Below are 23,179 nucleotides of genomic sequence, written 5' to 3'. Positions count from 1 at the left end.
TCTGGGTTTGGAAATGGGGGGAAAAAAGTCGGGGATTTGGAAAACGGGGAGAAAAAGTCGGGGATTTGGAAAATGAGGGGAAAAAAGTTGGGGATTTGGAAAATGGGGGAAAAAAGTCGGGGATTTGGGAAATGGGGGAAAAAGTCGGGGATTTGGAAAATTGGGGAAAAAAAAGTCTGGGATTTTCAATACAAAAATTTCGTCCGAATCCTGTATGATTTTAATAAGAGAAACTGCAATACTAGATTTCACAACAAGATTATTATTATTATTTTCCTAATCACATTTTCTACAAAAAAAAGACGCAAAATATTATATCATCATATTTTTGACTAGATGGAGAGCGTTTCTTTTTCAAAATACTTTTTTAAGGAGTGATCGGAAAAACGTGAGATTGATTAATTAGTTTTCCTTTTAGATGTTAGTTAGTCTTTTTAACATGAAAGCCGTGAAAATTTCTTAAACATTTATAGAAAGCGGAATTTCCAAAAATTATTATTTTTTTCATAGGTTTAGGTATAATAATTGGGGTTCTTAGGGTATTTTTCGTTTATTGCTAGTTTGTTCTGGGAAAAATTAACCAAATTTACATTATATTAGATTACACGTGTTAAATAAACACGTAAAATCGTTAGCTTTAAGCCCTAAATCTAGCATTAATATATGGCAAGAATTAGAGCTTAAATTTTTAATCCCTAACGTTAAATCAGCGCAAGATTTGAAATTTCTTAACAAGCTGTCAAAAGTACCAATGTAGTCATCAAATGTTTTTTCGAATATGACTTAAATCTTGCGCCGAAGGGACTTTAAAAATGTTTTAGTCGCTTTCATTATCATAATGCCTAAATGGTTAATTTAATTTTATACGAACAAACATTTTATTTTCACACACGGAATAATTATTTTTTCGGTTATTTTTTTTCAAATTCAAATTTGATCCATCTTGTAATATAATTAACGATTTTTTAAGTGTTAACCCACAATTTAACGCGAGTTTTTAAACCCCGTAATCACATGATTAATGTAATTTATTTTAAACACTTTATGGGACTGAAAACCCGGCAAGAATATTTTTTTTTTTTGGTCAAAATTTAAGACTTACACGGACATTTTACGATAAACTCGCAGCAGCAACTAGACTATAATAATATATACATGAATATATCATTGACAAAATTACATATATATATATATATATCTTGATAATTATTACAAACTAAAACTACCGCTAATTATGTTATCATTACATTTCGCGCTATCTTGAAATAACAATAGATTCGTAAAAGGCATTGTCTTCTTTTTTTTTAGATAAATCTTAAAAATATCGCCTTGTAAATGAAGTAATAACCTTTTAGGTTTCGTTAGGGGCACTAAAGGTCAAAAAATGTTAAATTTTCCCCCATCTCTGGTTTTCCGTTAAGCTGCCAAAAGATTCCACTAATACGACAGACCTTTCAGTCTTCCCAATAGTTTGAGGCCGTTTCTAGAGCCATTCAAACGATCTAGCATCCTTTCAAGCAAATTTAGAACCACTCCGATCAATTTACGAACGAATTTTTCCCATAACTTTGGTGTTAAAGCCCTTCTTAACGTTTTCCCATTCCTATCAAAGCCTAAAAAGAGGAGTGAACCAGATACAAGGCCTTTCTAGACCCAATCAAATCATCTAGCAGCCATTTTAGCAAATTTAGAACCACTCTGATCAAATTACGACCGCATTTTTCCCATAAAATCGATGTTAAAACCCTTCCTAACGTTTTCCCATAGCTCTTCCCATTCCTATCAAGTCCTAAAACGACGAGTGAACCAGATACAAGGCCTTTCTAGACCCAATCAAACGATCTAGCAGCCTTTCAAGCAAATTTAGAACCACTCCGATCAAATTACGACCAGATTTTTCCCATAAAATCGTGGTTAAAGCCGTTCTTCCTAACGTTTCCCCATAGCTCTTCTCATTCCTATCAAAGCCTAAAAGGCGAGTAAACCAGATACAAGGCCTTTCTAGACCCAATCAAATCATCTAGCAGCCTTTCAAGCAAATTTAGAACCACTCCCATCAAATTACGACCGCATTTTTCCCATAACATTGATGTTAAAGCCCATCCTAACGTTTCCCCATAGCTCTTCCCATTCCTATCAAAGCCTTAAAAGAGGAGTGAACCAGATACAAGGCCTTTCTAGACCCAATCAAATCATCTAGCAGCCTTTCAGGCAAATTTAGAACCACTCCCATCAAATTACGACCGCATTTTTCCCATAACATTGATGTTAAAGCCCATCCTAACGTTTCCCCATAGCTCTTCCCATTCCTATCAAAGCCTTAAAAGAGGAGTGAACCAGATACAAGGCCTTTCTAGACCCAATCAAATCATCTAGCAGCCTTTCAGGCAAATTTAGAACCACTCCCATCAAATTACGACCGCATTTTTCCCATAACATTGATGTTAAAGCCCATCCTAACGTTTCCCCATAGCTCTTCCCATTCCTATCAAAGCCTTAAAAGAGGAGTGAACCAGATACAAGGCCTTTCTAGACCCAATCAAATCATCTAGCAGCCTTTCAGGCAAATTTAGAACCACTCCCATCAAATTACGACCGCATTTTTCCCATAACATTGATGTTAAAGCCCATCCTAACGTTTCCCCATAGCTCTTCCCATTCCTATCAAAGCCTTAAAAGAGGAGTGAACCAGATACAAGGCCTTTCTAGACCCAATCAAATCATCTAGCAGCCTTTCAGGCAAATTTAGAACCACTCCCATCAAATTACGACCGCATTTTTCCCATAACATCGATGTTAAAACCCTTCCTAACGTTTTCCCATAGCTCTTCCCATTCCTATCAAAACCTAAAAGGGAGCTCGTAAACCAATCAGATACAAGGCGAATAATTCACATCAATTTTAAAAATTAAATCATAAAGGCGCTCTGTGAAGCTATATCGTAAAAGCTAAGACTCTAGACTATCCTAACCGTGATAAATTATTTCTTTTAAAAATATACAAATGGCGGAAACAGTTTTAGGGGTTCCAAGCATTCCCTATCCCTATGTAACGTTCCCGTAACTTTTTCCTAATGAAAGGGCAACCATTACCAACAACCAGGGTTTTTTTTAAAAAAAGGGGCGGGTACCTATAAACTACTTAATATTATAATACAATATATATCTCTGATAGAATTAGAATACTTTTTCTCGAGAACAAGGAATGCTTTAGTAACCATAAATAAAGATTTAGATATTTCATAAAATATGAGATAGATTGATAGCTTATTAAATATTTTTTGTGACTGATATCGTCGTGAATAAATCACCGAGAGTTAAGTGTTGATCAAAACTAAATTATTAGCAAAATTTAACGAAACTTAACAAATGGGTGCTTCGAGGCCTAGGTCAAAAGTTCAAAGCCTTTCCTAACCAAGAACAACAACTCTTTTTAAGATTTTTAACGTTTTTAAGCTGAGAAGGGAGAATAATGAATTTTTTGAAAGACAGATGCGCTTGCTTGCTTGCTTATTAAATAAATAAACATATATAATTATTTTTTTTTTTTTTTTTGGCAATGTATGTTTATATTTTATAACTTTTATGTAAGATCAGGTAGCTTTTATATCTTCCTAATTTTTTTAAGTAATTCTAAAGTGATAGTTTTAAGGTTTCGTTAAATTTTTGTAGTAGTAGAAGTAGTTGTTGTCTTCTGGGTTGGTTTTTGTTGGAGAGATCGATTCAGTTGCTCAAATCTCTTAGATCGCTCAAAAAGCCTTCGGGCGTTATGATGTGATCAGATCCTGTTATTTATTTTTTTTGTTTAGTTTTAATTTATTTACTTTTCTGTTGTATATAAATGCTATATTTTCCCTCGTTACACGTCGCGTACTCTTACTTTCCCTCGTTACACGCCGCGTACTCTTACTTACCCTCGTCACACGTCGCGTACTCTTACTTTCCCTCGTCACACGCCGAGTACTCTTACTTTCCCTCGTCACACGCTGCGTACTCTTATTTTCCCTCGTCACACGCCGCGTACTCTTATTTTCCCTCGTCACACGCCGCGTACTCTCACTTTCCCTCGTCACACGCCGCGTACTCTCACTTTCCCTCGTCACACGCCGCGTACTCTGATTTTCCCTCGTCACAAGCCGCGTACTCTCAATTTCCCTCGTCATACGCCGCGTACTCTTATTTTCCCTCATCACAAGCCGCGTACTCACAATTTCCCTCGTCATACGCCGCGTACTCTCACTTTCCCTCGTCACACGCCGCGTACTCTTATTTTCCCTCGTCACACGTCGCGTACTTTCCCTCGTCACACGACGCGTACTTTCCCTCGTCACACGACGCGTACTCTCACTTTCCCTCGTCACACGACGCGTACTCTTACTTTCCCTCGTCACACGTCGCGTACTCTTACTTTCCCTCGTCACACGTCGCGTACTTTCCCTCGTCACTTACCGAGTACTCCACTTTCCCTCGTCACTTACCGAGTACCCCATTTTCCCAAGTCACTTACAGAGTACCCCATTTTCCCAAGTCACTTACAGAGTACCCCATTTTCCTTCGTCACTTACCGAATACGCCATTTCCTTCGTCACTTACCGAGTACTCCAATTTCCCTCGTCACTTACCGAGTACCCCATTTTCCCAAGTCACAGAGTACCCCATTTTCCTTCGTCACTTACCGAATACGCCATTTCCTTCGTCACTTACCGAGTACTCCAATTTCCCTCATCCCTTACCGAGTACTCTATTTTCCCCTCATTAATTTACCGAGTACCAGTTCTATCAACTTCATAACTGTAGGAAAGTCGCCTGATAAATCTGAGTCACTTACCAATAATAACTTCCCAGTTCTTTAAAGCTGAAGTAACTTCGTACGCTACCCTCATTTCCGAATACGTCATGCCACCGAGAATGAAAACGAGCAGCCTTGGAACGTTTTTTACGTTGGGTGTGTTCTTGTCTTTATGCCAATGCCCATATCGGACGCTAGTTGGGGTCGGCCTTCCGTAAGATGAAGGAGTCATTCGTTGAAATAGGAATGGAAAATGTTTCGCGTCCAATTTGTCTTCGATGGTATCCTCCATAACATCCTTAAGTATCGGAGTCCATCGAGACATTTGGTAAGTTTGCTCGGTAATACGCTCCTTCCTGGGTACTTGATAAGTTTTCTTACGACCACCCTGTTAACAGATTAAAGTGTACTTTATAATTAGCAAAATAATTAAAATTAAGACCCTTTGATTTATAATTTAAGTCTATCTTACATCCGTCAGAACATTAATTCCAAGATTAGCGATATTCGTGATAATACCCTTGTCTTGTGGTGGAATTTGCGCGTGTTGATTTAATCGAGATAAGTTTTCCTCGGAAATTCCTAAGGGTAAGCAGAGAGTCCAAAATTGTTGGTAAGGGACGTGTTTATAAGGCATTTGGGGTCGGGGGTCGGGATCGAGTTGTTACCATTTTTAGAGAGAATATACAACAGAATGATTCGAATTTTATTGGAAGTGCTGACGTTCGCGTCCATGAGTATAGGAACGACGTTCCTCATTGGATCCTTAATTTTTTCACCCTCCGCGTCCGTTCCCATGGCCAAATTCTGTTCGATTTTACAGAGTTTTACGACGTAATCCTGATACTCTTTCATGCAATCTTCGGCCAGATGCAAATGCGTTGAATATTTGCTGAGCTCCTTTTGGTATTGGGGCATTTTTTTGATCATGGTTGACAGATCTTTCATGCTAGCTTTGTCTCCACCCCCTGCCATACGTTTACTATCAATGAACTTTTTAAGTTCTTTTGTAACAGCCCTAAACAATTAGACGTATATTCCATTTAAAGATTCATAGTTTTCAGGTCAGAATTAGCCTTATTCCTGATCAGCGCCATCTACCCATAGCGGTGACTTTGAGAACTACTGTAAGCGGCAAGCCAATCAGATGTCGCTAAAATCTGGTGACGTCATTTTTGGTAAGACCCGAGAGTGCCTGTCAGTGACGTCACCAGATTTTAGCGACATCTGATTGGCTTGCCGCTTACAGTAGTTCTCAAAGTCGCCGCTATGGGTAGGTGGCGCTGATCAGGAATAAGGCTAATTAATTTTATTTAATTCTTTACTGAGAAACGACGGCGATGTGTTGATGTCTTAATTCGGCCCACAGATCATCATTTTCGTCCAAGAGAACTTCTTTTTCGCGAACATCATTGCCGCAGGCCGATTCAAATTTGTACACGTCGTTTTCGATGTTAAGTAAGTCATAGGCCATTGCCTGGAAAGTTAACTCGTGTAGCAAAGGGGACACGCAGTCGAATCCTCTATCCAAGATCAATAATTGAGAGCGCATTTTTTCTGGCCCTTCACCCATTGTAGGGTCATCCGCTTTATATCCGTTAAGTTTAGTTTCAATAAGTTGGGCCAATTCCACGTTTCTGTCAAAGTCCCTGTAGTATTATGAAGAAATAACACTTAGCATTTCTAATTGCGTGATAGTTTCGTATATATTTCAGCCCAAATGTCTCTTTTCTAATAAAAAAAATACGACTGACGCTCTATATCTGATAGACGGATATTCTCCTAACGTGGAGCATAATGTCGCAACTTGTTCGGCAATTCTTTCCATGACAGGCATCCTAGTGCCCGCTTTTGACGGGTGGTAGAATGCTTGGAATGCTTCAGGATAATCTAAAGAAAAGACCTGAGACTCGTAGGGAAGAAAGGCCACATTGATTTCTTTTAGGGCTTTGATGAACTTAGCACATGGTGATTTCACCATTTCGTTAAACAGGTCATCTGGGCAAGCTGAATTTTAAAAACCGTAATTTGTTTATAATCATCAAGTCCTGTCAGATGAAGTGCTTGCATTCCATCAAACTCACCTTCGGTCAAAAATAAGTAAGCACATTTATACTGTGTTCGATTTGGTGTGCCAAAATCAGACATGAAACAGCGAATGGACTAACCAAAACCAAATTTCTAATTAAGTAAAAGTTTCGTAGTTTTTGGACCTAAACAGATAAATCCTACTTTGTCTGAAGGTGTGATAAGGTATACTGCTTCCATGTTTGGTAATGGTTCACGCTTCTTACCAATATCTTCAACAACTAACGAACGTAAACATACGTATATCATATTTGTGACTATTTTTGGACCAATAACTGAAATTTGTCTAGAAATCTTACTAGTGATGCCCTCGGCTGCGATTTCGTGCATTTTGCAGCAAGCCGAAATCATTCTCATCCCCAACTGGTCAACAACGAGGACTTTCCAGTCCGCTTTCTTTCGAACCGCCCGAATGACATCATTCATAATTTCTTTAAATTATTAAGTGAATACAAAGACGTAAATTACAAACTAATAAGTGTAACAGAACGTTCTATTTAGTTATTTTAGTAAAAATTATTTATTTCGTTCTATTATTATTTTGATTCGATAATCATCATTGTAGGCGTAGCCCAGTTTTTGATAAGACCAAGGCTTAACAAAAGAACATTTTACAAAGATTCTAAATTCTGTACCCAACATTTCGAACTTATTTTACCAAATATTAATAATTCAACTTATTACACTCAAAATACGCTGTAATTCATTATTATAATGGAAATTAAACTATAAAAAATTTCAAACTTACTGTTCCCGACTTGCAGCTTTAACGCCATTTTGCAGCTAGCTTTTTCTTTTCTGATTATGACCAAAGAGAATATAAGGGAGGAGTGGAAGCTCCCCCGCTCCACAAGCGTAAATAGTTATGTCTCGCTTAAATTATACTAGCGGCAAGGCTAGCGGTACGAGGGAGTTTCCGGCTCAATAGCGCCACCTACGATACCATTTAATGTCTCAAACGGAAATGCCTCGGTACTGCGCATTGAAGATGCGCGGTAGAAAAGCGAGACAAGTTTTGCCCCTCTTTCCACTCCTCCCCTATACTCTCTTTGTTATGACGTAATTCGTATTATTCTTATGACGTCACTTGTAGCGATCTAGGCCTACCAAGTACCAACTTACCAAGCCAACAAGCGTATTTATTTTTATACTAGTAAAGTGAAATCACTCAAGTTAGTACCTTGAACATATGTCTGATCTCACATTTAAATTCAAGAATTTTATCTGTACAAAAGAAGTTATGGTCAATAAAAGAAATTCCAAATGTCACTTTCAGCAAAGCTTTCAGTATCCATTGAATTACCCGCCAAATATCTAAAGGGCTTCTGAAAGAGTAAGGCCAAAGAAGTTGCGTGATTTAGTGGGCTGTGGCTATACAAATTTTACAGACTAAGAGGATTGATACAATTTACACTGGGAGATCAGACTTCAGGTGTTAAACAAGGAGCCCTGACTCACTAGGTAACTATGAGGGAAAGACACGGGGGGGGGTAGAACTCTGCCTTCCATCTGCTTTTTGGCGCCTGCGCTCTAGGCGTTTTGGGTCCAGACTCCAGAGAATGCGCAGACAGCATGGGATCAACCCCCCCCCCTTTTATGCCGATGCCAGAGTGCCTAGTACTTCCCCCCTTTTTTTACTGCCTATGGCCCACTCGATCACGCGCTATTACTTACCTTAAATTTAAAATATTAAAAAAGATTGAAAATAAACAATTTACGAATCAATTTTAATTAATTTCATCGCATCATTTACATCAATTAAATCTTTATTAACCTGTTGCCTAATCATCTTATTTATTTTAACAATGTTATCTTTACAATTAGCTAAGGAAAGACTCATTTCCACATTATTAAGGCAATAAATAATTTCATTGACTTCTTCAGGAACCTTTTTAATCCAAAATATTCCGAAAACAGAGAACAGTCTATCATAAATGCTTTTCTTTAGAGTCTCGCTCCAACAAACTAAATTCAATATTAAAACGCCTGAAATAAATCAAATTTTGTTACAAAAACAATATACTTCAAAAATAGGAAAAATAAAAATGAATACCAGAATGACTCAGGCAAAGTTTGACACACTTCAAAAAGTCCAGTTCTAAAAATGCGGGTGGTGGGACACTAAGGCCTTCTGTTATATCTTTATTATTAACATCCAATAAAATTGCTTCGTATTTTGACCCATTTTCAGATGCACTTTTGATAAATTTAATTCCATCTTCAATATGGATTCTCATTCTTTCATTAGGAGAGAAATTAAACCATTCTTTGGCAATTGTGACTATAGTTTCATCAATGTCTACTACGTCTAAAATTGTCTATTAAATCTTTCAATTAGTTAACTTAACTGACTCCAATTAAGTTAAACTGAAACATACATTTGCAAGGTAGGATTGTATATAAGATGGTAAGCTACCTCCGCCAAGACCAACAATAAGTAAATTTAGTTTATCTTTCAGTTTTTCAGCTGGTAACATTGATAGACCAGCTATCATTGCCATGTGATGTTGGCAAGCTAAGTAACTTGGGTCTATTTGTAACTTTGACGCCTTCTTCTTTTTCTTCACGACTATTTTAATATATAAAAGCCAAAAGGTTATATGCCAGTAGCTCACTTGGCTTTATAAACCATGTTTGCTCTAAACCTCCATATCCCAACCGATTTAAGTTAAGCCTTGTTCTGTCAAGAAAGTGCTAAGCACTCAGCCTCCTGGTAACCGACTACAGTTAAGCCTTGTCCTGTCAAAAAGAGACTCTACTTCCGCTAAGCCTTGGGTTGTCAAAAAGAGACCCTACTTCCGCTAAGCCTTGGTCTGTCAAAAAGAGACCCTACTTCCGCTAAGCCTTGGTCTGTCAAAAAGAGACCCTACTTCCGCTAAGCCTTGGTCTGTCAAAAAGAGACCCTACTTCCGCTAAGCCTTGGTCTGTCAAAAAGAGACCCTACTTCCGCTAAGCCTTGGTCTGTCAAAAAGAGACCCTACTTCCGCTAAGCCTTGGTCTGTCAAAAAGAGTCCCTACTCCCTCCCTAGTTACCGGACGTCCGCTAAGCCTTGGGCTGTCAAAAAGAGTCCCTACTCCCTCCCTAGTTACCGGACGCCCGTAAGCCTTGGTCTGTCAAAAAGAACCCCTACTCCCTCCCTAGTTAGTAGTTACGGAACTCCCGCCAAGCCTTGAGCTGTCAAAAAGAGTCCCTACTCCATCCCTAGCAGGGTGAGAAATAAGGAAAATTTTTAAACTGGTCATTTGACCAGTAGAGCCCAAGGGTTTTAATTAAAAAACTGGTCAATGACCACTTAATATTTCTATATACTGTCAGAGCTGCACTGAAATGGCTCTAGGGATGGTTTTATTATACTGTTTATTTGCTTTATAAGCATTAATTTCTATAACCCACTTCTGGGAATTATTTTTTACTAAAGAAGGGGAATTTAAAAAGTGGTCACGGTGACCACTGGACCCCCAGGCATTTAATAAATAAACTGGTCAAAGCAATTTTTAAACTGGTCATTTGCCCAGTGCCACCGCCTTATTTCTCACCCTGATCCCTAGTTACCCGATTTCCGCTAAGCCTTGGGCTGTCAAAATGAGCCCCTACTCCCTCCCTAGTTACCCGATTTCCGCTAAGCCTTGGGCTGTCAAAATGAGCCCCTACTCCCTCCCTAGTTAGTAGTTACCAGACTCCCACTAAGCCTTGTGCTGTCAAAAAGAGTCCCTACTCCCTCCCTAGTTACAACACTTCCACTAAGCCTTGGGCTGTCAAAAAAGAGTCCCTACTCCCTACGACTTCCCCTAAGCCTTGTCCTATCAAAAACTTGCTAGTTGGCAACCATTACACACCTACACGTGATACTACTTACACTAGGCCTTGTCCTGTCAAAAAGAACCCCTACTCCCTCCCTACCCAGTACCGACTTCCAGTAAGCCTTGATCTGTCAAAAAAGGCCTAAGGGCCACGCCCACACCCAAATTCCATAAGCCTTGTCAAGTTGTCCTGTCAACTTGAAAACTATTGTTTGCCCAACGTTTTCAATTAAACAATCTATAAACAATTATAGAAGTACACCTTTCATTTTGGCTTCAGACTGAATTACATTCTGATTAGAAGCAAATATAAGCCTCCTGAAGACATCTCCTCCATCATTCTCAACATCTTCTATGAAATAATCTCCGGTTGTTGAAGAAGTTCCTTTATGAAGTACTTTCCGAACACCAATATTTTCACCCAATGACATAATAGGAACCTAATAAGGAAACCAAAACATTAAGGCACACATTAAACAAACTGTACTGAAACTACAATACTATTTACATCAGAAGATTTAAGATTATCGGGTGCAAAGTCTAGAACTCTCTGAGAAAGCTCGGATTTGACATTTTCCAATGATTCGTAATCATGATTTCTATTTAAATGAGCAACAAGTAGACGCTGACATTTAGCGGATTCTCTCAGTTGTTGTCTCCCTTCTGGAGTTCCAAAGAGCCATTCAGTTTCTCTTCCTTGAGGTACGATAAAAACACCGTATTTAACATCAAATTTAGATAGTCCGTCTACAACATAGACAGTGTATCTTGGCTCTGATTTTGACGCTACGAAGAGATCAATGCGAACATCCTCAGACATTTTCCTAATAATTATTTATTTATTCAATATCTTTTCTTCAATGATATTTTGACGTTAAAAGCATGGATAAAGAATGCGCGTGAGGCAACTCCCTATATAGAATGACAGCTTATTCTGTATATACTCTGTTACAACATCGGTTGTCAGCACGCGTAAAGCAAGGTCTCTATGTAATCTAGCGTTGCGCGTGCTGACAAGAGACAAAAAACTTCAGGATATTTTAAACGATTTTAAATCCTGAAGATCCTGAAGTTTTTTGTCTATTGTCAGCACGCGCAACGCTAGATTACATAGAGACCTTGCTTTACGCGTGCTGACAACCGATGTTGTAACAGAGTATATACAGAATAAGCTGTAGCTCGAGATAGGGAGTTGCCGATCCTATAGCGTGAAAACTAATTTCCGCACACGCATTCTTTATCCATGTTAAAAGTATACTTTGTGTATAATTGATGGCATAAAATTGAGTATTGTTGAAGACTTTTAATTAAGTCCTCAAGATCGTTAATGGATTCCAAACGTTCTACTGGTGCATCTGTTTCTTTAACAAACTCTAAAACCTACAAATTGAAGTGTAAATAATCACAGATGTCATTCCTGGATAAGGAGCAAATAAGACATACATTCCTCATTCCAGGAATGGCCTTCATTTTTGTACAAATAATAACAAAAACGGGGAAATGAAACTGTTTTGTATCATCTTGTCTTTCTGCTTCAATGCAACGATGGACTCTTACCATCCAACCCCTAAAATTATGTAAAATTTACTAAAAACAATGGGGGGGGGGAGGAAGGTGCGCATACACACCATTTTGGTGCTGACTCAAGTAATTGTTTGAGAATATGCTTCTGTAGCAAACTAATACAGATGTATCGTCCACCAAATCGCAAAACTCTATTTATTTCTTTAAACATGTCATTTGCAGTATTTATAGATTCTTCCGAATCATCAGGCATAAGTGCATCTAAAGTTCCTTTGTCAATAACGACACTGAAAATGCCATCTTCAAATGACATCTATAACATAACCCTTCTTCAAATTTGATTTTATTTTATTGCCCCGAAGTTTCGTGATATTTTACATTTTTGACATCCATTTGAAGAAATTGAAGTTCGGGTCTTTCAGTTCCATGTTTGTCTTTCATTTGTTTTATGACCAAATTACTTATATCAATGTTGACATTCTTATGGTAACCTAAGTCATATAAACTCTCGCTCAGTTTGGAATTACCACAACCAACTGATAAAATGTTATCCGTTGTTTTGACATATTTATGCAGTATTCCTGACAATTCCGGATAATCTCCATACCTACACGTGCAAATTAAAGTGTTAAATTCATCCTTGGAAGGCGCCACTCGCGCTCCGTTTCCTATAGCAAAGGCTTAGTAATAAAAACAGAGCCTAACCATTCAAACGCTTGGGCGCCCCTTTTTTCGAAAAATTGATTCCAGTACGAATCATCTTTGAAAGATTTTGCACTTTTAGGTAAGAGACTCATATTTTTTCCTAATAAACTTTCATTTAGGTGTAAGTTTATGAAAATTTAAGCGGTAGAACCCTTAAAAAATTCAAATTTGTCACAATCGTCAGAGCCAGGCAAACAAAAGACACATGCCGAGTTGCCGGCACAGGATGAGAAATAAGCTCATAAAAAATGGACATAAAAATAATTAACTTCTAAAATATATTTTAATTAATAGCCTTCCTTAATTATAGTTAAGTTAGTGTAAATATAAACTTCATTCAAACTTGAAAAGTAATTTTACAAGTTAAATTGAAACTTTTTGTAAAATTAAAAAATTAATTCCCGGCGTTTCCCGCCCCTGCTCCAAGAGTCAAACGCCCTTGGCAAGCTGGCTTCTTTAACACGTGACTAAAGAGCCGGGTGAAAAACGCGGGAATCAAGGCCGTCGCGAAACAGGGAGGGAGGGGGTGGGGACTTCGGCGTTCTGTGCTTCGCAGGCAACCCAACATCTTGGGGTTTCGCACTGCGTCTGTGCAATTTGTACGCGGCGTATCGCGATCGATACCGAAATAGGGATAAAGACGATAACGTCAGGCTACGAAGAAACGTAGTTTCTGTGGTGTTACCGGTGTACGGTTTTTTTAGTAAATTGTTTCCTCACGGGAACGCAAATGATTCGATTCAATCGAAATAATCAAAATAAACACCCCCTTAACTTGTAGCTAAAGTCATCACACGGTGGGCTGTTTTTAAAACACCACCGTTCCCGCCCCTCTTCGAAATTTACTGCATTAAAAACCTCTTCAACCTTTCCAAGTCCATTGGAAATGCTTTTATAGTAAACAGTTTTCGTCGCCTAAAGGCCCTGGATCTCCAACGCAAATCAACCACCAAATCCTCCTCAACCCCTAACACCCCCCTTGCGAAAATCAAGAATAAAAAAAACAGCAACACCATGGCTCCGGGAATAAAAACCTCGAGGGGTGTCTTTAAAGAATGCGTGGAAACGACCATGCGTTACTTCAACGAGATTATTGACATACCCGTTGTAGACGAATACTCAATATTGATAGAGGTCAAAGCTTGTTCATTGGCCCATGTTGATGATCAAGTGATGAAAAGGCTCTACAAAGCGTACAGTTTAAACCGTTATCCTGTTGGTCAAGATATCGCTGGAATTGTACGAGATGTTGGAGTTGCAGTTACCACTCTTAAACCCGGTGATGAAGTTGTGGGTGTCATTCCATTGGATTATGGGCAGTCGGGATGCGCGGAGTTTGTCGTTCTCCATGAGTTCGAAGTCACTAAAAAACCAGAGAATGTCACCTTTGTCGATGCAGCTGGTTGTATTGGGGATGCAGTCAAAGCCTACACCGCTTTACACTATCTCGGAAAGTTAACAGGAGGCGATACAATTCTAGTCATGGATGGAGCGTCATCATTTGGGAGCCTCGCTGTACAGTTGGGTTATCATTGGGGAGCTAAAATTATAACAACAGCTTCTACCGAAGATGAAAAGTTATATTTGGAAGGTTTGTTGATGTTTATAACAATAGAGTGCTGGCAGTTGTGACGTCAGATCCAATGTTAAACGTCACGAGTCTGCCTTTAGCAATGGGCGGACATGACGGTTACCATTTTTTCTTTATGGGAAAACAGCATGAGTGACGTCACACCGGCGCTTCTCTATAGAGTGCTGTCAGTTGTGACGTCAGATCCAAGGTTAAACGTCACGAGTCTGCCTTTAGCAATGGGCGGCCATGACGGTTACCGTTTTTTCTTTATGGGAAAACAGCATGGGTGACGTCACACCGGCGCTTCTCTATAGAGTGCTGTCAGTTGTGACGTCAGATCCAAGGTTAAACGTCACGAGTCTGCCTTTAGCAATGGGCGGCCATGACGGTTACCGTTTTTTCTTTATGGGAAAATAGCATGGGTGACGTCACACCGGCGCTTCTCTATAGAGTGCTGTCAGTTGTGACGTCAGATCCAAGGTTAAACGTCACGAGTCTGCCTTTAGCAATGGGCGGCCATGACAGTTACCGTTTTTTCTTTATGGGAAAATAGCATGGGTGACGTCACACCGGCGCTTCTGACAGCACTCTATTCTTCGAGCCGTTTTAGCTGTTTAGAAGTAACTTGCCGAAATGACTCTCATGAGCCATAATGGCATTGAGTGTCTTCGATACGTATTTTTAACAAGTAAACTTTCTCTAAAGGTCTTGAAGATCAGATTGCACTCAAGATTGATTTGAGCAAGAAAATGAATCCATTACACGCAAATGTCCGTAACAGCAACAACAAAAATAATGGAGGAGGGGGTATTGTACGTTCAGCGTGCGTGGAAGAAACAGATGGAATGGGAGTTGACATCATTGTCGACAATGGCGTCACTCTGTTTTCCGACGAAGATTTCAAGATTATCACCAATGACAATAACTACAGCTATCCAGTACCATCCAAGCAGGAGTTAATATCGTGCCTAGCTGTTGGCGGACGTTGGATTACCTCAAAATGTAACCTTCAATTGGATCCACCCAATTCCCAAACATTGTTCATGAAATGCGCCAGCGTTGGCTTCCTTTTCGAACACGCTTGGACCTTGTCTTCGAGTCACCAGGGAAGATACCTTCATATTTTAATGGATATCATGGAAAAAGTCTCTGATGGCGTTATCCAACCCAATATTCATCACACAATTTCCTTTGAAGGCGTCGCTGATACGATGGCTTGTCTCGATGAAGTTCGAGTTGGCAAAGTCGTCATGAAAATGGATTAAAAAATTATTTAGATATGAATGACAGTTAGAAAGGGCTAGATGTTAACAATATTATTTCATTGTTTATTAATTTGTTATTTATTGATTGATTTTGGCATGTATTATTTTTATTTTTGCATAACAGTAATAAATGTTAATTTATTTTTATGAGTTCTCGCTTAGGCTTTCATTTTGTTTATTATTTTTATTTATAAGTTTTAAGCATTGAGAAATTAACCCTAAAACATTTAGTAGAATTTTTAAACCATATCTCGAACTATAGGGCGCAGCTTTCAGTATTTTAGATATTTAAATATCTCGTAAATCTCATAATATATCCCATATAATCTTTTTACTCGATCAAAAACGATTAAAAAACATAAACTGTGCTAGGTATGATAGATTGAAAGTCCCTTCTGACATGTTTTTTTAAGAATTTACCGCTCATTTTAAAAGGTAAATGTCCAGCCCCTTCAAGTTTACGCGCCAAAATTCAAACCGACAGAATCCGCGTATTTATTTTCAGACCATAAACACTGATAACTAAAAATGGCGGGAAAGGTATTGGATCTCATTCACAAACACTTACCTCCGGATAGATCGCAGATTCTTTCCAATGTCCAAGAAGACGTAGTCGGCTATTTCATATACAAAAACGCGTGCCAAATTCTACAACGCATTTACGCTATTGACGGACAATTAGAAAAACCCTCGGAATGGGGATTGATTACGCAAGACGTGGGAAAAGAGATCCAAAAGATTCTCGACGCCACGTGGCAAGTCATCAACGTTGGACATTGGAAAGACGTTCAGTTGAGTTGGAGGTACTTGTACTCCTACGCCAGCGTCCTCAAGGTCATTCACGTTACTTGTCAAAGTACAGTGGACTTCAAGGTAATCAGGAAATCGTACGCGTAAATATAATGGGGGCTAATTTGACGAAATTTTGCACTGAAAGTCGGTTGTGGAAATATGTGATTCAGGATTGTTAATGGGAGCGCCTGTCTTGGACAAACTGTTAAACAAAGTGGCATTTATGGCTTCCAAAGAGATTCCAGATGATGAGCCGCTAACACCACCAGTAAACACTAACCATTTGTACCTTTCCACGAATCATGCATGGCTAAATTAATCTTTGTCACAGGCAAAGAAAGCTAGGAAGGACACGCCACCTTTTCCAACCATTAACCACATTTTGCCAGTTGAACATTTACCTTCTTTGGAGACATTCATTAATGGATACAAAATACCTCAAACGCCAGTTATATTAACGGGAGTTATGGACCATTGGCCGGCCTTCAGCTCGCGAAAATGGAGGTATTGTTAAGAAACAATTATTTAGGAACGTCATCTAAGAGAGATCATCTAAAAACGCCCCTTTACGACCTATTAGCGTGGAATACCTTGTGGATATGGCAAGGTATAGGACAGTACCTATCGAAATTGGTAAAAAATACACCGACGAAACGTGGTCACAAAAATTAATGTCAATTGGGGACTTTGTAAAAACGTATATTCTGAACGAGGTACGTTTCAGCTAGTTAGATTTTTGAATATTGTACCAGGGACTGTATATTTTTTTACGTTATATTATCTATAGAATCCGCCAAATGTAGGTTACCTAGCACAGCACGAACTATTAGATCAGATTCCAGAATTAATGGAGGACTTAGACATTCCCGAGTATTGCTATCTGGGTGAAAACGATGACGTTAACATAAATTGCTGGTTCGGACCAGGGGGGACTGTCTCCCCTTTACACTATGACCCAAAGCACAACTGTCTCGCTCAAGTAAGTATATGCACCTACAGAAAGTAGGCTTATATATATCAAGGTCAAGTGGTCACGGGTATAGGATTAAAGACTTGAATGTCAAGGGTGTAGGCTTAAAGACGCAAAGGTCAAATGATCAGGGGGTGTGGGCTTAAAGACGCAAAGGTCAAATGATCAGGGGGTGTGGGCTTAAAGACGCAAAGGTCAAATGATCAGGGGTGTAGGCTTAAAGACGCAAAGGTCAAATGATCAGGGGTGTAGGCTTAAAGACGCAAAGGTCAAATGATCAGGGGTGTAGGCTTAAAGGCGCAAAGGTCAAATGATCAGGGGTGTAGGCTTAAAGACGCAAAGGTCAAATGATCAGGGGTGTAGGCTTAAAGACGCAAAGGTCAAATGATCAGGGGTGTAGGCTTAAAGACGCAAAGGTCAAATGATCAGGGGTGTAGGCTTAAAGGCGCAAAGGTCAAATGATCAGGGGTGTAGGCTTAAAGACGCAAAGGTCAAATGATCAGGGGTGTAGGCTTAAAGACGCAAAGGTCAAATGATCATGGGTGTAGGCTAGGGTTAAAAATCTTGAGATCAAATGGTCACGAATGTAGAGTTAAAGAACTGAAGGTCAAATGATGAGGGTTGTAGGCTTTAATACATGAAGATCAAGGAGACGTAAAACATGGAGGTCAAAGGGTTGTGGATGATGGAATCAAGACAACAAGGTCATAGTATTAACAATGTAGACTTGAAAACATACGGTCCAGAGGAATAAGCTAAACATTACCGAGTCAAAATTAGGCCTACCTATACTTCCAAGAGTCTTGTCATAATTGGAAGGTAAAATCACAGTAAACGAAACTTTAAACACAGATTTTTGGTGAAAAGTACGTACGCCTGTACCCCGAACGATCCACCCCTCAACTTTACCCTCACGAAGATCACCTTCTGCACAACACCAGTCAAGTAGACGTTGAAAACGTCGACGTCACAGCCTTCCCTTTATTCCCCGAAGCACCCTATTGGCAGGGTGTCTTGCACGCCGGGGACATTCTCTATATCCCGCCAAAATGTTGGCACTACGTTAGGTCCCTTAGTACTAGCTTTTCAATTAGTTACTGGTGGTCTTGACACCCTCGTATTGAATAGGATGTAATCATTTTCTAGACGTCCCGTTCTAAATAATGAAAGCCCATTAAATAAAGTATTAAATCTTGAAATTGTATTAAAGTTTGCAGGTCCTAAACTCACACAATAGTATAAGCTTTTGGCTCTAAATTAGTTATCTTGCGGTGATTTTAGTATTTAGTAGCTTGTCCATTAGGGATTTTATAAAAATAAACACCGCTGATCGCCAGGTTTCAAACTCATTTTACCAACCACTCAAGACCAAACTTACCAGTCTTACCTACACTCTTTAAAGGCCGACTTACAGTGAAAAGGGTGGTTCTGGCTAACTGATAACTCGAGCATCTAGACTAACAATAGAATGGAGGGACCGTGCCGATTTTTGAATCCCCGCTGGGGGTTGCAAAAGTTGGAAAGGTTCCAGCTAACTGAAAGCCTTGCAATTGAGTATTTCCTTCAGAGTAAAGCAAACATTTGGGGGAGGGGGGATTTTAAAAGGATTTCTATAGAGTAGTGTCGGTAGAGAGGGGAGTAGACTGTGTATCCCTCCCTCTAGGCGCGCTTTTGTAAGAGGGGATACTGTACGCGCCTGGTAGGAGGGATGACACTGAGCTAAGAGCTAGAATAGAGTAATGTCAGTTCTAGGTATGCAAACGTCATACCCTTCTATCTCTTAGCTAAGTGTCATCCCCCCTACCATGCGCGTACAGTATCCCCTCTTACAAAAGCGCGCCTAGAGGGAGGGATACACAGTCTACTCCCCCCTCTACCGACACTACTCTATGGTATGACGTTTGCATAGTAGAACTGACATTACTCTATTCGCTAGAACCGCATAGCACGGCTTTCAGTTGCCTAGAATCCCCTCCCAGCTTTTGCAACCCCCTGCGGGGATTCGAATATCAGCAGGCTGCTCCATTGTTAGTCTCGATGCACGGTTTTCAGTTCGCTAGAACCCTTTTTTTGCTGAAAGTCGGCCTTTAAACGAGCGACTGAAATTCAAATTTTAAAGACGTCTTTAATTGCGTCCAAACAAGCTAAAAGATTATAGTTTTACCCCCATAAATTAATATTTGAAACCTGGGGACAAAAAACTCGAAAGGATTCATTAGTTAATTTTAAATATCATGTTAAATAAAATTACAAGAAATATTATCCATCATTAAATCTTCCTGAAACAAATTAAAATTTAACGAAAATAAATATCTATTTAAAAAATAAAATTTAACATATTTTTCTTATCCCTTCCTCAGTGATATTATTAATTGATGAATTATAAATTTTTACATTTCTTGTTATTAAAACCAACAAACCAAACAACCAACCATGTTATGATAAAATAAAAATCGAATAAAACGAAGTTTAAAAATTCTATTGTAAAGTTTGAGAGAAATAAAAACAGAGTTACTATAGCTTATAAATATTCTATTTGATTTAAATTATTCCTTAAAGGGAGGGTGAAGTAGAAAATCAAGTGATTTTTTATCGATTCTTCTACTAATTTTAAGACCAGTCTGCATTGAGTGAAACATTCAGGAAATACTTCCGAATGATTTTAAAATTCAAATTAGGTTCAGATTTTAAGGATAATTTTAAACAAGGACCTCCGACCAATCGCGTAACCCCCTTCCTTTTTATTAAAAAAATTCTCGTGGCACGCTCCAATCGATATAAAAAAAAATCACTTGATTTTCTACTTCACCCTCCCTTTAAAATACTTCGATACGCAAGTAAGGTCTATCAGAAATTAAGGGCAGTGTTCTTTGGACGATTTCGAGACATTTTGACGTCCAAGCTTCCGTTTTCAAGTTAAGATTGGTCAAAGTATTTTACGGATGACCCCTTAAATTTAATTAAGAAATTGAAAGACAATGATTGCAAATTTAATTAAGGGGTCATCCCTAAAACACTCCAAATATAACTTGAAAATGGTGGCCCTCGGGTCAAAATGTCATAGAAATTACATTTTCAACTCGAAATCGCCCAATGAACACCCCTCATAACTGCTGACAAACCTTTCAGAAACACCCTGTATATTATCTTTGTTTCCAGTTTAAAGTGCACCAATCGTACAACTCTGGAATATTTCTAAATTGCAGTGTTGATCTGGCTAAAATGCTGATATCAAAACTCAATATAGTAGACCCTGAAAAACATAGAAGCGACGCATGGAATCCTAATGGTTCTGCAAAATTTGATATTTAGAGATGTTACGAAGTATGCATATATCTTCTTTTGGCGTGGCCATGAGCTTATAAAATATGTTCCATAAGTTTGTCACTGGTTACTGGGAGCTGATCATGAAGTAACGTAGATGAAACGTCATAGATCCTCGTTAGCGACGCCTGGTGAGGCGCTGTCAAAGGCTTAGTACAGTCTAAATAGGAATTAAGATGGCCTGCAAAATTAACCACCGAGTGTAGGACTTCAATTCTCGCATGTCGTTCTCGAACTAGCTCGAGCTGTAAGTCTCTAGCATTACGAAGTATAGGAAGTGTCATACTTATGGAACATATCTTATAAATTTGTGGCGTGACCCATGCGTCCTGAGTTTATATCTCTATGTTTCAAGAGTACACATTGTGAACGGTGAAATAAAGTATCCTCTCGTCGCCTCTATCAGAAGTAAGATGAGACAAGAAGTAAAGAGCTCTAGCATTGGTAGTAGATCCTGGCACTAGTGAACAAATTTGAGGATTTTATGCCGCTTCCATCGCGCCTACACTAGAGAGAAAAAAATTGGTCGAGTTCCAAAACATTTCCTACTCCCTTCCCCTCAACCTAAAGCCGCGGAACACGGACGCGGGTGCTTGAATCTAGTTCGGCCGTCTACCGCCACGAGCGTCTCACGTTTTGGAGGGGAAATTCAGTAACCGCTACCAGAGGGCCAACCGTTGGTGTCTTATCAAGAATATTCACTTTCGCCAAGTGAAGAATTTGGTTAGCTCAGTACTTCTAGTCTCATCTTACTTCTGCCTCTATGTTTTTATATGATAGAAGCCGTGAGTTTAATATGCTAACTTGTAACCCTATCTTTGTTTGGGGATTTTCTTTTGGTTTTTTTATTTCTTGAGTGTATCCCCTTTTTAATTATATATCGAAAGAGGGCGTCCTTCAGCTGCCTATTAGAGTAGGGATTAGCGAGTCTTTTTTTAATTATAAATCTGTCAGGGCCTTTCCTATTTATAAATCAAGAAAAACGTACACGTGCTGTCTAAAAAATATACCGCCTTTTACTTCTTACGCCGATCAGAAATTAATTACCCAGGGGTCAATGAGGTTCAAATCCACATTGTTAAAATGTTAAGCCCCTCTCTATGTATTGAATTCGCAACCTTGATAAACCTAGACAATGGTGAGTTTCGCGTTTAAAGGCCGACTTCCATCGAAAGTTGTAGCGAACTGAAAACCTAGCATCGAGACTAGTGAGCACAAAAATAGTGGGGTAGAACAATAGAAATCCTTTTAAATTTATTTCCTCTCGAATTTTTGATTTCCCCTGAAGGAAATTCTCTATTGTGCATCTTCAGTTCGCAAGAACCTTTCCATCTTTTACCCCAGCGGGGATTTGAAATGCGGCACGGTCGCTCCATGCATTGTTAGTCTCGATGCTCGGTTTTCAGTTCGCTAGAACTCTTTTCGAAGGAAGTCGGCCTTTAATATCCAAAAATACATAGTTTTCAGACTAGGAGAATTGATACCATTTACACCAGGTCAGGCTACATGGTACTGCAATTTGTTCTCCAAATAGCCTGGCCTCCTGGTGTAAATGGTATCAAACTATGTATGGGATAGTTTAGCTCAAAAGAGTCTCTTGGAGTCTTCAGCGCTGGCTTTCATTTCACGTTTGATTTCTCGTAAAATACGTTAGTTTCTAGAGCTTCTAGTTCATTTATATTATGATCATGTTAGAAACTTGGAAAAAAAATAATAAAAACCCTGCTTACATAAATTATTTTTTTAGCCTCAAAACTATACGCTATAAATCATCTTCGATAATAATTAGCAGGCTCGCTCGACTGTATAAGTGTTGTACGCGCTTAGCTTAAAATAAATCCCGGATACCTTCTCGAACGAGTTCGAGTTATCGATACCCGTCATTAAAAGCCATAGGAGGCCCCCCACCATTGCTTCAATTGGCCTCCAACAACCCTATTATTTGGCGTAATCATCCGAAAATTAAAACCGCTATTAAACTTCCATCATTCCTTCCATGCTGAAAAATCCATTAATACATAGTCTTTGAAAGTTCACAAATACCGAAGTCTATAAAACAAATCAAGATAAGATTGAAAAATAAAGAGTTTATGATTGTTCAGCGTAGTTTTCGGAAATAGGGCCCCATAAGTTGCATTAGGAATACATTCAGCTTTTTTGGAATCACTGTGTAACCATTATCTCAACCAGAAGTAAGATGAGACTAGAAGTACTGAGGTAACCAAATTTTTCACTTGGCGAAAGTGAATATTCTTGATAACATACCAACGGTTGGCCCTCTGGTAGCTGTTTCTGAATTTTCCCTCCAAAACGAGAGACGCTCGTGGAGCAGGGAGCACAAATTTATGA

General features: G+C 39.0%; 4 protein-coding genes across 4 annotated transcripts; 2 read left to right on the top strand and 2 right to left on the bottom strand.

Moving 5' to 3' along the window:
- Positions 1–242: 242 nt before the first annotated feature.
- Rop (Syntaxin-binding protein Rop) lies at positions 243–7,949 on the bottom strand. Its single transcript, XM_089869790.1, has 10 exons — positions 7,625–7,949; positions 7,176–7,307; positions 7,021–7,097; positions 6,873–6,951; positions 6,543–6,795; positions 6,114–6,437; positions 5,457–5,806; positions 5,261–5,370; positions 4,828–5,176; positions 243–3,784 (listed from the first exon to the last, which is right to left on the bottom strand). Exons 1-10 carry the CDS (start codon positions 7,650–7,652, stop codon positions 3,723–3,725), a joined length of 1,764 nt encoding a protein of 587 aa, XP_089725916.1. The 5' UTR covers positions 7,653–7,949; the 3' UTR covers positions 243–3,722.
- A 635-nt stretch (positions 7,950–8,584) lies between these two features.
- On the bottom strand, positions 8,585–13,211 carry LOC149690298 (eEF1A lysine and N-terminal methyltransferase-like). Its single transcript, XM_089869789.1, has 10 exons — positions 12,907–13,211; positions 12,580–12,808; positions 12,306–12,514; positions 12,121–12,244; positions 11,936–12,057; positions 11,186–11,501; positions 10,940–11,117; positions 9,255–9,445; positions 8,930–9,194; positions 8,585–8,862 (listed from the first exon to the last, which is right to left on the bottom strand). The coding sequence occupies exons 1-10, from the start codon at positions 12,996–12,998 to the stop codon at positions 8,591–8,593; spliced, it is 1,998 nt and encodes a 665-aa protein (XP_089725915.1). The 5' UTR covers positions 12,999–13,211; the 3' UTR covers positions 8,585–8,590.
- A 213-nt stretch (positions 13,212–13,424) lies between these two features.
- Positions 13,425–15,900, top strand: LOC149690297 (ferry endosomal RAB5 effector complex subunit 4-like). Its single transcript, XM_089869792.1, has 2 exons — positions 13,425–14,497; positions 15,185–15,900. The coding sequence occupies exons 1-2, from the start codon at positions 13,921–13,923 to the stop codon at positions 15,742–15,744; spliced, it is 1,137 nt and encodes a 378-aa protein (XP_089725918.1). The 5' UTR covers positions 13,425–13,920; the 3' UTR covers positions 15,745–15,900.
- Positions 15,901–16,036: 136 nt separating this feature from the next.
- LOC149690296 (lysine-specific demethylase 8-like) lies at positions 16,037–20,034 on the top strand. The gene is made up of 6 exons (XM_089869791.1): positions 16,037–16,617; positions 16,682–16,804; positions 16,868–17,040; positions 17,117–17,249; positions 17,324–17,515; positions 18,359–20,034. The coding sequence occupies exons 1-6, from the start codon at positions 16,273–16,275 to the stop codon at positions 18,614–18,616; spliced, it is 1,224 nt and encodes a 407-aa protein (XP_089725917.1). The 5' UTR covers positions 16,037–16,272; the 3' UTR covers positions 18,617–20,034.
- Positions 20,035–23,179: the final 3,145 nt, after the last annotated feature.

Source organism: Phalangium opilio, unplaced genomic scaffold, assembly GCF_054372755.1.
Source record: "Phalangium opilio isolate 3A_F unplaced genomic scaffold, DU_Popi_V2 ptg000031l_1, whole genome shotgun sequence".
In the NCBI taxonomy this organism is placed as follows: domain Eukaryota; kingdom Metazoa; phylum Arthropoda; class Arachnida; order Opiliones; family Phalangiidae; genus Phalangium; species Phalangium opilio.
This window is presented reverse-complemented; position numbering and strand designations above follow the sequence as displayed.

Excerpts from the sequence above, each read along its gene's own strand:
- LOC149690298 (XM_089869789.1), bottom strand. The coding sequence starts at position 12,998 with ATGAGTCTCTTACCTAAAAGTGCAAAATCTTTCAAAGATGATTCGTAC. Across the intron at positions 12,058-12,120 it reads CCATTCCTGGAATGAGGAAT|GTTTTAGAGTTTGTTAAAGA; the intron begins GTATGTCTTATT and ends TTCAATTTGTAG. Across the intron at positions 11,118-11,185 it reads ATAATCTTAAATCTTCTGAT|GTTCCTATTATGTCATTGGG; the intron begins GTAAATAGTATT and ends TTTCCTTATTAG.
- Rop (XM_089869790.1), bottom strand. The coding sequence starts at position 7,652 with ATGGCGTTAAAGCTGCAAGTCGGGAACA. Across the intron at positions 7,308-7,624 it reads AAAGCTGCAAGTCGGGAACA|AAATTATGAATGATGTCATT; the intron begins GTAAGTTTGAAA and ends AATAATTTAAAG. Across the intron at positions 3,785-4,827 it reads GAACTGGGAAGTTATTATTG|GATCTGATCACATCATAACG; the intron begins GTAAGTGACTCA and ends AATAAATAACAG.
- LOC149690296 (XM_089869791.1), top strand. The coding sequence starts at position 16,273 with ATGGCGGGAAAGGTATTGGATCTCATTCACAAACACTTACCTCCGGAT. Across the intron at positions 16,805-16,867 it reads ATGAGCCGCTAACACCACCA|GCAAAGAAAGCTAGGAAGGA; the intron begins GTAAACACTAAC and ends TCTTTGTCACAG. Across the intron at positions 17,516-18,358 it reads AGCACAACTGTCTCGCTCAA|ATTTTTGGTGAAAAGTACGT; the intron begins GTAAGTATATGC and ends CTTTAAACACAG.
- LOC149690297 (XM_089869792.1), top strand. The coding sequence starts at position 13,921 with ATGGCTCCGGGAATAAAAACCTCGAGGGGTGTCTTTAAAGAATGCGTG. Across the intron at positions 14,498-15,184 it reads TGAAAAGTTATATTTGGAAG|GTCTTGAAGATCAGATTGCA; the intron begins GTTTGTTGATGT and ends CTTTCTCTAAAG.